Below are 14,453 nucleotides of genomic sequence, written 5' to 3' on the forward strand. Positions count from 1 at the left end.
ATACACTCTTCCTGGTAGCTTCATCAGCTGCACTTGTTTACACTTCTTAATCATTGCCTGAATAGTGAAAATTGTATTTTCAAGTGTTTGGCTATTTTGTATACCTATTGCCTGAATTATGAAGGACAGCAACCTTTTGTCTCATTCAATCTGTTTGTTCTCTGACCTTCCTCATGTTGATGGATGACTGAGGGAGTTTGGCATGTATGTCACTTCGTATTTAGATCCCAGTGAAACAGAGTCATGGATAAATACTTAATTATGTCGGCTATAAAAGAGTCTGACTATCAGCTCTTTGATATGTGAGTTTTCAAAGCAACATGAGGCAGCTAACAGAATTCCAGAGGCCAAATGACCAGTGTTCAAACTGGACGGGAATTGGGAAAAACATGAGCAGGTTAAAACCTAGTATATGGCTGGACCTAACACACGTGATGTGGCCAACCAATGGTGTAACACCACTCACTCAGTCAGTCACAGACATTCGCGTCTCTAGGGCTGGCCCCGCTATTGCGGTCCAGCCAAAAAATTATATAATGTGACAAGAAGAACAGGGTGGAAAATGATGACAACACATGCCAAACACATATAAATGGCATCGGCAAAAAAGAATAGTGGCTTCAAGTCTAAGCTCACAGACAGGCACAGACGGACACAAGATTTTCTGAACACCAAACTATAGCCTCAAAAATAACCTAAATTACCTAAAAAAAAAACACCTATGTGACCCAAACTCAGTAAAAACATATGTTGCTTCACAAAGTTGGTATTTATGACATGGCTGCATTTGAAAACCGCATATCCAAGGCCAATGCACAAAACACATAACCCGGTGTAAGGCACACAAAAACTGGACCCCTGAGAAATGGAGAGAAGAATATGGGCTGATGAGTCATCTTTCATTGTTTTTCCTACATCTGGAGAGGTTTATGTTCGGAGAAAGCCAAATGGAGCCTTCAACTCACAATGTCTCTTGCCAACCATTAAACATGGTGATGGATTTGTAATGGGTGTGGTCAGTCATCTCATGGGAGTCATTACATCCAATTATTGCTCTAAACATTCATATAATAACCAAGCCATTTTATAAGTGGAGGTGCACCCAATGGCGCAAGCAGTTTTTCCTCATGATATCCCCACAATTTCAAAAAGGATAATGCCCACATACACACAGCTTAGCAAATTCAAAAGGGGTTTCATGCTGCTGGATGGCTCATTTGGTTAATGTACCACTCTACGGTGCATGGATGAGCCTCACGGCCTCAAATCAAATCCAGTCCATGCCAATGTCAGTCAGGGCATCTGTAGACTGCATGTTAAAGCCGTACAGATAATTGGGTATTCCAAATGAAGGAGGGAATTTAATATATGCAGCCCCACATTGGTTTCAGGATAAAGTCAAACACCTTCCATGGCCTCCATAATCACTTGATCTAAACATCATTGATACTTTAAGGGAAGTTCTGAAGCATAGATTGCAAAGAGGATTCCTAGCTCCTTGATCCCTCAAAGAACTGGAGGCTTTCCATTCTTGAAGAATGGTCCAATATCCCACTAAACATGGCCCATAGTTTAGAATTTGACTGACAAGTGGTCATTGAAACTAAATCACTAAGCCAAACCTGCATAGAGTTAAGATATAAAAATAAAATATTTTGAAAGAACTTATTGCATTTGATGGCACTCATTGATCGATTTATTGATTTATTCATTATTAAAGGACATTAATTGATCAAGAGATTTGACTCTTACAAATATCAGCATGCATAGAGGTCCCCCCTGTACTGAGGTTAAGAACTCCTGTCTTAGGTGATGGCCTGCTGGAGCCTTCCACTGTTCAGTGATTGATAGAGGTTATGCCTTATCGAAGCTATTAGCTAGTTTTCACCATGTCTAACTTGTCCATTTGTTTGAACATCTGTTTGCATGTGACAATACAGATCTGAAGTCATGTAAGCTCAGCAGTGTGTACAGTACTTAAATTTCTGCTAATATTAATAAACAACTTAAGTGCTAAAAACTGCATTTTATTATTTTGTTCATTTTGACATCCTTGTGGAGAAACAGCACCAATCTCTGCACCAAATGCAGGGCAAACACTTTAAACTTGCTAGCTGTTCATAGTCACATTTTTAAAGCACAAAACTGACAGTTCCATTACTTAAATATTTTAATTTAACCCCTGGTTATTTTGATTGCACTTAATTCGTTTTTTTTCTTTCCTTCTAAAAATCATGAAGTTGCTTCTCAACGTAAATTGAGAGGCAACTTCATGATTATTACCAATAAACTTGTGTGTCATGTTTTTCAATTAAACACACACATGCACACACACACACACACACACACATTTCTACTGGGAGCAAGTAGGCTGCAGTAAAGGGAGAGATATGACATTTCAGGACAGGACCAACAGGACTGTACAGCCAAGGAAGTTGTCCCATATCCTGTATGGATAGATGGAAATTCCCAGGAATTAAATGGCAATATGTATGCTGAAATTTTATGTTCATCCTTTAACTTTCCATAATCCATTTTATTTATTTCATAGTATTTTTTTTATTATTTTATAATAGTGCCACTGCCCTCCTGTTTCATGTTGGGTGGGATCCGTCTTGAATCTGGTTCCTCTTGTTCCTTGGTCCTTGACAAGCCACCCCCCAGCTGTACATTGTAAACTGTCACTTCACACACTGTTTCATGCAACAGAAATAATTGAAAGTTGTTCAAATGCTGTAAATACACGTTAGATATGGCTGCTAATACATAATGCCGCGGTGAAAAAACAGGGCTTATTAATTGCCAAGAAAAAGCAACTAAACCAACAATGAATGCAACGACTAAAACAAACTATCGAAGATTGAGTTGCCCAAGCAAGTTCATAATCGAGCATTCGAGAATCCTGAGACGAGGTAATTACCTGGTCTATATCCTCATTGTGCCACCAGAGGACGTGGTTACGCTTTACAAGCAATCAATTTTTGTAGGAGCTGGAGTTCTGAAACGAGAAAGTTGGCCTACATTCCAAGACGTTGATGGGCTACCGTGAGCTACATACTGTAGGCTATCCTGTCTGCTCTACGCCTGTTTTGTAGTTGTTTCTCCTATGACGTGTTTAACGAATAATCACATTAATTTTACGGCCACCTGAATACAGAATCTGCCAAAATAAATAAATAAATTACAATTTGTTAAATTATTAGCAAATTAGTTCTACATATTACGGGGGTGTAAAACATAGATATAAAACTTATGGACTGAAATTTCGTATTAATCGAAAACAGCGCATTTTAATCTGGTTGGTTTAGCCGTTTGAGAGCAATCGTCTAGGCTAGTCATAGGCCAAAATGTGGTTAAACGTTGAAATAAAAAATAGTCCGCCCAATGCCTCCACCCAAAATGCACACATCCGGGCATCCCAACGTCACCGGGTCACTTCGAGAAACAGGCTTGGGAGAAGGACGGGCACAATGCTAATGGACTAGAAATGCTAGCTAGTTAGTAGTAGAAAAGCGACGCTTGTTAACGTTGTATTTTGGAGTAGTACCAATTCCGATCAGCTCTGAAAAACTGGACAAGGGTCATTGAACACCTTGCAAGACATTAGAAAATAAAGTTCAAGTGAAGCTTCGACGAAAGAACTGATTCCTTTCGGGAATACTGACTTGACGGGCAGTGTCAGTTTGCGCTGTCACACTAGAATCCGGTTAAATTAATACTGTCCAAAAGGACTGGCCTTCTTCATTAACTGGGATCATTTTACTCTTTCTGGAAAGGACGTCAGTTGGTAATATTTCATGTAGGTTGTTGCTGATTGGATTTCGGAGAAGGTAAGCTCTTTGAAAATATCACAAAAGTACAAACTCGTTAGCTAACTGTTAGCTATCCAGAGCGGAAAATTCCACACATAGCTAACGTTAGTCTAGCTAAACCAACATGTCAACCCAAAACTTGCCACCTTGTTTTTGTCACTACGTTTCTCCGTTTTCAAGTGTATTGGGTTTAGCTATCTATGTAGTTAATGACATTTTGGTAGTAACATAACATCGTACATTTGCTAGCTGACGCTAGTTTGTTGAATGGAAAGAGTAGCTAAACCATTAAATAACGTTCGACAGGTTTTAGCCAACCAGCTCGGATGATTGCAAAGTTAGCTCGCTAGCTGGTGTTCCCTATCTATCTATTTATCTAGTCTGTCTATCTATATAATAATTGGCTTAACCTGAAGTTAGTCTAATCACCTAATATGTCGCTATCTTTGCTCACTCGCCCACAACGCCTTTCAGTTGAGAAGTTACAACATTAGCTTACCGGCTAGCGTTTGTGGTTTTCAATGTTCACCTTATTTTTAGCTGCCTAGCTCAGTTGCTTGCTGTACAACGAAACTGCAGCATCTCTGGGTAGAAAACTTCGCCAGTTCTTTTTTTTTACATGCTAGACAACGTTATGAAGGATATAGCTAGATGTCGATAAAATTAGTTTTTTAATGTTGTGGAACGAGTTCATTATTTTTTAGCTGCCATTATATAGGCTACTGGACTTCAGTTGAATACAACTAGTTACAGACAACCATTCAGAATTCGCGATGTTCTATATTTTCTAACGTAACATTGCAATCATAAGTAACAAGCTGCATAACTACCCGTGGTCGTCCACCAACAACCTATTTTTATACAGTCTCTGCCAACAACACGCTGGCTAAATTGGCGAACAAAACTTGTCAGGCTAGTCAGCGGTGCTCGGTATAGCCAACTCACAGTTGACACTTCTAAATAAAAATAGACTACAACATTTTGATTGTTTGTTTTTACAAAGTCCGGTTATTAAATTAAAATGTCATAGTCCTAGTAAAATTGTGGGCTTTTATTTAGGGTTCACTGTCTTTTAGGTACAAGCAAGATACATTTGAATTTCTATCTAAATTTAATATTCAATACAGGCTCAGTCTGAGGGACTAGCAAGTACATTATGGCAGGATACATTGAATGCTAAGAGTGACCACAACAACAACCTTACATAGTTGAATACTGAACTGGCATGTTCTGAAAATGCGCAAAAATAAGCAAATAACATGTAGTAACGCGCTTCGACATTGCCGCAAAGAAAAAAGGGCTAAACTTACAATGATCTATCAAATCAGCATTGCTTTAAGCTAGTGTTTACGTGATGTCGAACAGTAAGGGCATGTAGTTAGAGCAAAAACGTGGGAAGATACAGCGTACAGAGAAAGGGATAAAGAGTCACCGAATAAAGTAACACTAACTAGGTAATACTGGTTTACAACCAAGCAGAAGGGTTTGTTATATAGGTCTATATCTCTCACAAACGCACAAGTTGATCAATATAGCCTAAATATATTGCATGTCATATTTATTATTTGTGTAGTGTTTATCCGCTTGTCTGAGTATAATATCCAGTTATATTTTAGAGACAGTGGGGTATTTCACGAAACTTTAACTAATTAAGTCAGATATTTGTCATTTTGAAACCGGGCGCCTTATTGATAGAGACCAAGTTCGCATTGGGTTGTTTTAGGGATGTGATTGGGTGTTATTAAAAATTAACGGCACAACGGAGGTAAAAGAAAATAGTCATGCGCATGTGAAAACATTCATAGTATGCTGATGGAATGAACCATATATCACGAAAGTGACTTATTAAAGTGAATACAATTCTAAATTAAGGGAAGCATATCTGTAGTTGACATCAACATGATGTAGCGGTAGCAATGTAGCGGTAAGCCCGGTGTCTTTGATGTTTAAAATGCGCTTTGCTTTCTTGGGAACTGGGGAGTTAATACCCAAGTACCTTTTTTCATATTTTTGCATTTTCCACAGGTGTGTCCAGCAGTAGGTGACTATGTTTGTTAACATTACAGTTGTGCCCATCGAGGACTGTTGTTTGAGTAGTGACGTTGCATGAGTTTTTAGATCGCCGTGTGTTTAGAACATGTTATACTCCATCAAAATAACCGTTTTTTGATACAATGCAAGTTCTAAATTAAAATCCCTGTAATTTTAGTAGTTGGAAACTCTACATAACCCATCATGTACCGCTCAGTGGTCATCTTTTTATACATTTCATGAATTTGAAGGCTAACGGTATGTTCTGACTGGCAGCCAACGCGTTTTCTGGAAGCCCTAATTAACTTGTGTATGTTGGCATAAGCAGCACTCTATTAGTTATCCATCCTTTAGCCATTTTTTAAAATCGGCGATCGGCATCGGTAGGCCACATTTATTGGTTTGACATAAGCACTCATTTAGCTCGTTTGAAAAAGCCGACTCCAGTAAACTGGATCATGTGGTCCTGGAAACAAATAAGATCGACTTGGCATATCTTGTTAATCGAAGTTTACTAACTTAGAGTAAGCCTGAATTTGTTAAAACAGCTTTGAGAAATACTCACTGATCTTTACAATGATAACCTCCATTGGAGACTGATCCTCCGGTTTCAAGATATTATCTTTCAGGTAATAAGTTGTTAGTTATCCTGCTACATTTTCATGTCTCTAGCGGTTTATTCTTAGTTCTGTTGTGAAGAAGTGATGGAACATGTAGCCTAGAACGTGTTGCTATTATTCAGGCCTGTGCCAAAAATAGTTGTATTTCATATTTTGTTTTGCCAAACTTCTCAATTAGTCTTTATAAAATATGTATTATTTGTTCGTTATAAATATGAACAAACATTTGTTTCAGCATTCAAGTAGGGATCCCATAAATAATTTTAATGTTTTGAAATGAGTAGAAACATTTTAAAAAAAATTTTTTAATTATTTTTTGTGGTTCTCAGATAGTTACTGATAGTACTGATTTTTTTTTACACTCTGTTTGAAGAAGTGTCCAATTGAGGAGCAGTGAGGTAAAGTTTGAATTCGGAACAACAGTGTTTCCCCTTCCTTGTGGCAGATGGAGAATGGGGTGAGGGGGGTTTCATCTCTACATGACAAACGACATTCCAGTGTAGTTAGTACAACACTTTTATTGAACACACGCTATGCTATTTCTAGTAATAAATAGTATAACAGTAGTAGAAAACCAGTAGGTATCTTTGCCAAGGCATAAATGCAAATGTTTACATTACAGCACATCCTGCCACTTCTTTTTACACAAAATGTGCTGTGGGTTGTTACATTTTCAGTGCTCTCTAGTAGTCCATGTCCTGCGCTGAAGGCCCCTTTACCCCCACCTTCATACAGGCTCTTAAATCTGTCCCCTCCTGTTTTGTCCTCCAGCCTTTTTCACAAGTCTCTCTTATCTATTGGCAAAGAGTGCCAGAGATGAATGCAGGCATTACAAATAACAACTGACCAAAATAAACTGCACAAATCACACATGGCTTTAACCTGTTAACTGCTAAGAAGTTGTTGTTGTTGTTATTCGCTTTCTTGCATTCATATGTCCTGAAGTTTTTAAGATAGACATAGCAAACCTCTCTATCATAAGCTTCCATATTTGCTTGTTTTTTTCTATACTGTATTGCTCAGTCTTCAAAGTTTTCATACCGTTCTCCGATGTTTTAACATTGGTGGAACTCTCAGCGTAATTCAGAATTCCAAACTGATATAAAAAAAAAGTGATTTACCACATTAAATGCTGTGAGAATTATGGTGCCATTGTGGGCTAATACTAATAGTAGGTAAAGCTGGCCACCTGCATACATTTTACTGTCTGACATTTACAAGGTCTAACAGTAAAATGTACACATGGCATTTGTGCTGTTTTAAGTTCTGCTCATTTTCAAGCCTATTCAGTCTTGTCCACTCTGTCTGTTCACTAAATGGAAGGTCTCGGGATATTTATGACAGGAATGGGACCGCTGATTGCTTATTGGAGGTAAACTGCAATCCTGTTGCTTTGCTGACAAAAAGCACAGATTCAGTCATACCTCGCACATGCTGTGGTTTACACTAGCACTGATTCAGTCATACCTCACACATGCTGTGGTTTACACTAGCACTGATTCAGTCATACCTCACACATGCTATGGTTTACACTAGCACAGATTCAGTCATACCTCACACATGCTGTGGTTTACACTAGCACAGATTCAGTCATGCCTCACACATGCTGTGGTTTACACTAGCACAGATTCAGTCATGCCTCACACATGCTGTGGTTTACACTAGCACACATTCAGCTAAAATGTGATACTTGCTGTGGCCACCGTTTTTTCAGATGCACAACAGTGCAGCAAAGAACAGCCTTTGAATATTTTTGTCATACTGGGAGTCACATAAAGGTGGAGTTGAGTGAATTAATATTCAGTAAACTTTGGCAACATTCATGCATTCCTCTCGCAGTTGGCACAGTATTAAAGTATAATCTCCAGATCTGTATGCAGTGATCTAGGTTAAACAATAAGTAGACCGGGGGTCTGCATCTTCAGAGCCCTCTAGGCAAGTTGTCTCCTCATTTGTGTCTGGTGTTTGCATTTGAAAGGGCTTGTCAAACAATAGGATGAGAAAATAATGAAGAGGATTTTTACTATAACGACAAGTTGATTTGGGTAGTCTCAGAAACCAGATGCTCAGGTCTTGAGATCTCAAAAAACAATTCTTGCCTTACCACATGGGACTGGCACTGACTGACTACAGTAGCAGTAGGCATGCCAAAGACGTGCCAGCTTAGACGCTGGTCAAGTTCTCAGAGGGTAGTTCAGGGAAACGTGTTGTATTTGACTCACACTGCCTCTCCCTGTTCGAGCGCTTCATGTCTCATAGTTTGTCTGTGTCACTGAATCGGTGCCTTCGCCTTAACCATGGGTGTCAAGGTCCAGTCCTGGTGGGCTCCAGTATCAGCTGTTATTTGTGGTTTCTTTTCAGTCAGCAGCCAGTTAAGGTCTTGAGAACAAGGTGTGTGGACTCTTTAGTCAGCCTATGACTTTAATGAATCATTCGCACTGAAACACACCGAAAACCAGCAGACGCTGCGTCCCTCCAGGATTTGAGTTTGACACCTCTGCCTTAAACCTTAGGCTTGGCTGAATTCACCATTATTAGCCATAAGTAAGTAGTTTCAGTCAAAATAGTGACGTTATTCATTGTGTTGGAGTTCAGTAACAAAGAAGTTTGCTGCAATGTTTTATTGAAATCAGTAAGGCTCCGTAACAATAAATGGCTAATAGTGCCCATAAAATTGCTTAACTTAAATGCAAAGAACGAATGTCAATTTCTTGCAACCTGAAGCATGTGCAATGGCCCTTTTAGTAACATCTTAACAGTAAAGAAAACTGCAGAAGCTCATACGTCCATAAGAAAGAGGTGGTAATGAATGACGTAGATGTGTCTTTGAAAGGCTGCCCTGTGGTTGGGTTAATTCTTGAAGAGTGAACAGTACAATAGCATATATCATTGTGTGAGTACACAGGAAGCAATACATCAAAGGTTAAACTTAGTTAGCAGAAATCATGCTAGATATTTTTGCAGTGGTTATTAACATTCAAGTCCTGTTATTTATTTTAATTAACTAACTATATCTTGAGATCCCTCTCCCCATTTGCTTAATGTGGGATCCCCCCAATAGCAAAAATAAAATTTCGCCCTTACATTCAAACTTGTACAAATGTGCAGGTGTGTAAATCTGCCATTCAGTATGGATCCAAAACAAAATGGCTGACATTAACAGAATTATTGCTGTAACAGGTGAACTTGGGATCCATGTAATATAACCAAACTCATTGATAAAAATAACAGCTTTGATGGCTATTATTCCTAATGTGTGGGGGGAGTCACATTGCTAAATGTACTTGCCAGTCTGCGAAGGCCTAGTGGGGACTCTTGTGTTTTCGCAGAGCCTTGCGGACTGAAGATTTGTTGGTACAGCGCCTGGATCCGAAGGGTGAGGAGCGGAGGACATGGGCACGCCGGGGTCTGGCAGGAAGCGCGCTCCTGTGAAGGACAGGTTTTCCGCCGAAGATGAGGCCTTGAGCAGCATCGCCAGGGAGGTGAGTGTTGCCTTTCGCTGACTTCAGTCAAAGCCTGAACGCTGACAGCCGTTCAGGCGCGTACAGAGGCCTGTCAGACGCGCGTGTCCTCACGCATCGCATTCGTTGCGAACGACCCTGTTCAAAATGACAGACGGCACCACTCGCACGGTCGCGGTCGTGCTGTGCGAGGCAAGGATGCGCATGCGTTGATGGTCTGGATCTTGAGGCCTCTTGGTGTTTCTCTGTGTGGGTAATTTCATTTCTCATATAGGCCTGCTGATAGCAGGAATGTGCGTAGCGTGGGATGAGGGGCTCGTGTCAAGGTCGTGTTTTTAGAAGTTTTTGGTAAGAGTGAATTTAAATGGGTCTTTAGGAGGAAGCAGGAAGACTACATACCCTGAAACTGTTAAGTATACAAGTGAACTTAAAGCTGCATGTGTAGTATGGGCTTAAAAGGACAGGTAGACACATTGAACCTTGCTGGCCTAAATGGACAGAGATGGCACACTACCATTTCTTAATTAACATCAAGCTTGTTAATATTACTGGTAGTACTTAGTACACATGATAGTTGTTTAGGCTATACGTTGTTTTATGCTGGGAGAAGTTCTCTGGGAGAATGAAATTTTCAGATGTGATTTCCTCTGTGTATAATTATCATGTATATAGATAGGAGAAATTCCTAGTAATAGTAAAGAAGTGTACAGAAACTTGTACCCAGAGCATGCTACAGTGTGATCATTACACTGTACATATTCTGCCCGGAAAGGACTTTTCACAGGAGAAATGTTTAAGGGAGTTATACAGGGGAAAAGCTGAATCTCATGATAGACAGAAAAACTCGTTAAAAACTATGTATTATTTATGAGTAAATGATTAATATGTGTATATGTTATATATACATACATGCTCAGAGGTATGTGAATTATTAGAAAGAAGACAACAAAAATACTTCAGGGGGCCATTTGGGTACAGTATAGGGTAGACATAACTGTATTTTGTCTGAGACTGGCTTGTTATGTGGAAATACAGGTTCCATGGGTCTCTGTCGGCGTGTCACTGCTATAGAGAATGAAGTCTGTTTGTTTGGCTGGCTTGCAGATGGACTGAAAGTGATTTTGGGGGGACCAGTACAGACTTGCTGTCGCAGTTGCTCGCAGGAGGGGAGTCGTGTTTTTGCGTGTTCTCCGAACGCGGGCCGTCATTTACCTGCAGGGCCTTGCCGCGGCTCTCCCGCATTCCATTTTAGCCTTCGTCATTTTAGCGCCGCGTTGCTATGTCTGTCTAACATTAGGCTATTTGTGTCGCTGCAGAAAAAAACCGAGTTATGTTAGCATGACCTGTAACATGAAATTGAATTCTGCAAGGCACAGCTGAGTGTGATAAGAGGATAGCAGTAATTGTCATGATACGCACAATAGGGATTTTAACACTGATGAGAGTATCACAGTTCTGATCTTAGTTATTAGGTTATTAAGTTATTTATATCTTTTCTTCCTAATCTCGTGAGGACCAAGCTTGCACGTCTAGCACAAAGAAAAGATGAAAATAAAAAGAATCCAGGAGGTCTGTGTGGGCCTGTGTGGCCTATGGCAGCCTGGCATGCACAGAGAGAATGTAAACACGGCTCATGTGGTCCCAGTGTAGGTGTGACTCGGTAATTCTGTGAGAAAAACGCACTGTTGCATTTTATTACTTGGCCACTTGACTTTATTTTAACTGGGTCATCCCTTTTCTTGACAAATGCTGCTAGCCGGCTAGAGCCTAGTTTTTAGCTAATGCGTTATCATATTTGACCGCTCAAGTGATGCTGACAAGTTGCTTTGCAGCGGTGTATGAAAAGTACACTTTTCTTTAGATTTCATGGGCTTTTTTTGTTTTGCGTAGTTTGAAATGTAATGGCAAAGATCTAGAGTGAAATCACTGCATTGATGTGTATTTTTATTTGCTTAAAAAGCTGAGTTGTAATATTTTTGTATTGTTTACCATTTGTCTTTGCTTAGGACATCATGCAAGTGTTTTGGACATTATTAATTTTTTTTATTGTGGAATTTCGTATTTTGATCTGTGCCAGTGCTTCCTAATTTGCTTCATTGATAATTGAATAATCACCGATTATGACTCCAATAGCGGATTTGGTTCCGTAATTCACTGGATGTTTTATTTTGTTTGGCTGGTGATTCGCAAGATGTATTTTAGTAATATACATTTTGATATACTCAAAAATTTATTCTGGGAAATGGTTAATGCATTCAAAGAATACAGCATACAAACAAAGAACTTTTGAACCATTGTTTTTCATTGTGCTTGTACCATACTGACTTAACAGTTTATTGCTTTGTTAAGTTTGTGGGCTCTATTTTGGGGCAGTTTGCAAATCTGAGGGCAAGCACTGGCAACAGATCTGAAGGCCTGAGTTAGCTCTGGCATTTCAACACTAATACACGCAGCACATGGGGCTTCAAGGCTGTGTTTCGGTGTGTAATGAGCTGAAGGTGTGGGGAAAGGTGTAAGAAATGCATTTAAGATGCTTTCCACGTTACGCTCCCTCATGGTGATTGGGTGGTGGCTGGGTTATAAAAAAGAGGGGGAAAAAGATGCCTTGTACTTTAAATGAGATTTGTTTCCAAGTTTCCTTTATTTATGTAGCTCATGTACTGTGCTCCAGCTCTAACCCTGGCTGCTTTTACCTGCTTGTGTTATGCCCTTTGTTGGACTCAGAATTAACTTTCAAATGTTTCTGCTAAAGAATTACAAAAAAAGACTGGTCATTGCTTTTTACTTAGCCCACTTTAACAGCATGATTTTAACCCACTTTAGAACCTAGTGCACTAGATGTCTCAAATTTAGCTTTTTGAAACCTTGGGACCCCCAGGTTCTTGGCAGATTGGAGAGTGTGCTGATTCTGAGACTGGAAGGACTGCTCTGGACTCCCAGGCACAGTTGGCTGATGACATGGTTATAATCATGGTTATAGGGCTCTGTCTGTGCTTGTGGTGACTGAGCCACTCTGGAGTCCTGATTCCTCCATGTTTTTATTGGGATGATAGCTTGTAAAGACATTAAAAGTCAAGATATTTTAAATCTGTGTTAAATCAGAATCTCCTCCCAAGAATCCGTCAGTATGTTCCTCTCTTGCTTCCACACTTGCTGTTTGCCTCAAGTTTTTGGAAGATGAAATACCCAATAAATTCTTGCAAGCAGGGCAGACTGGGCTGACATTTATATTGGTGTTTTGTTGGGGGAGTCGGCTCTGCCTGACACTGTTTATGTTTTTTACAGTGCCATAAATTGCATATGTTTTGTAAAGTACCGTGCAGCTCGTGGCTACACCACACAGGTTGCGCAAAGACCAGGCAAGCAGCATGCACAAGCTGCATAGCAAGCTGTTTTCATGTTTACACTAGTTGTGCTTGTTTTGCATTTCTTGAACGTATTTCTTGAATTTCTTGCATTTCTTGACCTTTAATAGTCAACCTGTCCCCAGCACAAAATCAGTTTTGAGATTTGTGTTTTATATTTATTTTCTGAAAAGGCCAATGTGAGAATGAAAAAGCTTCAGTATTAATAGCTGCTTATTAAAATAAAAATCTTCTGTTGTAGCTCCCCCCTCAAGCTGGAGGAAACTGGAGAATGCGCGATAATCTAATGCTGTAATATAAATCGGATCATATAGGCCTAAACCCAGTATTTTATAGCACATTTCTGAATATAAAAGACTAATTCTGCCACCAGTGGCGATTCAGTTCAGCTGTGCTGTACCAGGTTTGTGGTCCACTCTGTGCTTGCTTCTGGTGTGCCCAAACTCGTCCACGTCCGTTTTAATATGTGTGCTTCGGCTGCCATGAATGTAGTGCACGTATCATTGGTGCAAAGCTGTAGTGCATGTGATGCAGCCCCAGCTTTGTTTGTCTGAAGGGATATGAGTCGCATGTAAATCTCTCATCGGGCACCGCCCGCCCCTCCCACGCCTGTGCTGTGCTCTGCTGCACTGTGGGAGAGCCCTGGCTGTCAAATTTTCTCATTTTTTAATGGTTACTGAACTCGGCATCCCACACACAGGTTGTAAATAATCTGAGAGTCTCTTAATTTATGGTAAATTGTTGTCCATGATCTTTGCAACAGCAAAAAAAAGACCCTTGGCTGGAAACCCTTGTTGTCTCAAAGACAAGTTACTGTTTTTCTTCCAGGAATACAGTATAGCAAATGACAGTGAGTGTTTGCAGATGGATAATTTTAGGACGGACAGAGTAACTGATATAAGTGTGGGATGTTATTAGAGGAAGTTAAAGTATGCTGTTTCCCATAGATACTGCCTGTAAATAGCCTCTCCTGGACTCACTCGCACCATCATTGTGAACAGTGAAAAGCACAAAATGAAAGATTGGGTCATTATTGCAATAATGAATCCATATCCTTCAGTGTTTGCTTCACAAATATGGCACATGGACACCAATGAAGTGTTTCCACATTTTCACACGCCCAGTGTTTCCCTTCTCTCTTTCACTACCTCCTTTAGATTCTTG

The 14,453-nt window shown here is 39.9% G+C and overlaps 1 protein-coding gene and 1 long non-coding RNA gene across 2 annotated transcripts in view; one reads left to right on the forward strand and one right to left on the reverse strand.

Annotated features, from left to right (window-relative positions):
* Positions 1–2,240: 2,240 nt before the first annotated feature.
* LOC135255868 (uncharacterized) lies at positions 2,241–3,343 on the reverse strand. The gene is made up of 2 exons (XR_010330302.1): positions 2,921–3,343; positions 2,241–2,693 (listed from the first exon to the last, which is right to left on the reverse strand). It is a non-coding gene; the product is annotated as an uncharacterized LOC135255868 (long non-coding RNA).
* Positions 3,344–3,398: 55 nt separating this feature from the next.
* The window catches only part of lrrfip2 (leucine rich repeat (in FLII) interacting protein 2), a 53,366-nt gene continuing 42,311 nt past the window's right edge, over positions 3,399–14,453 (forward strand). The window contains exons 1-2 of the mRNA XM_064333393.1: positions 3,399–3,830; positions 9,793–9,945. Of these exons, the coding sequence (XP_064189463.1) occupies positions 9,856–9,945 (90 nt within the window). The 5' untranslated portion in view covers positions 3,399–3,830; positions 9,793–9,855. The remainder of the gene's footprint in view (positions 3,831–9,792; positions 9,946–14,453) is intronic.

This window comes from Anguilla rostrata, chromosome 1 (assembly GCF_018555375.3).
Source record: "Anguilla rostrata isolate EN2019 chromosome 1, ASM1855537v3, whole genome shotgun sequence".
Classification (NCBI taxonomy): domain Eukaryota; kingdom Metazoa; phylum Chordata; class Actinopteri; order Anguilliformes; family Anguillidae; genus Anguilla; species Anguilla rostrata.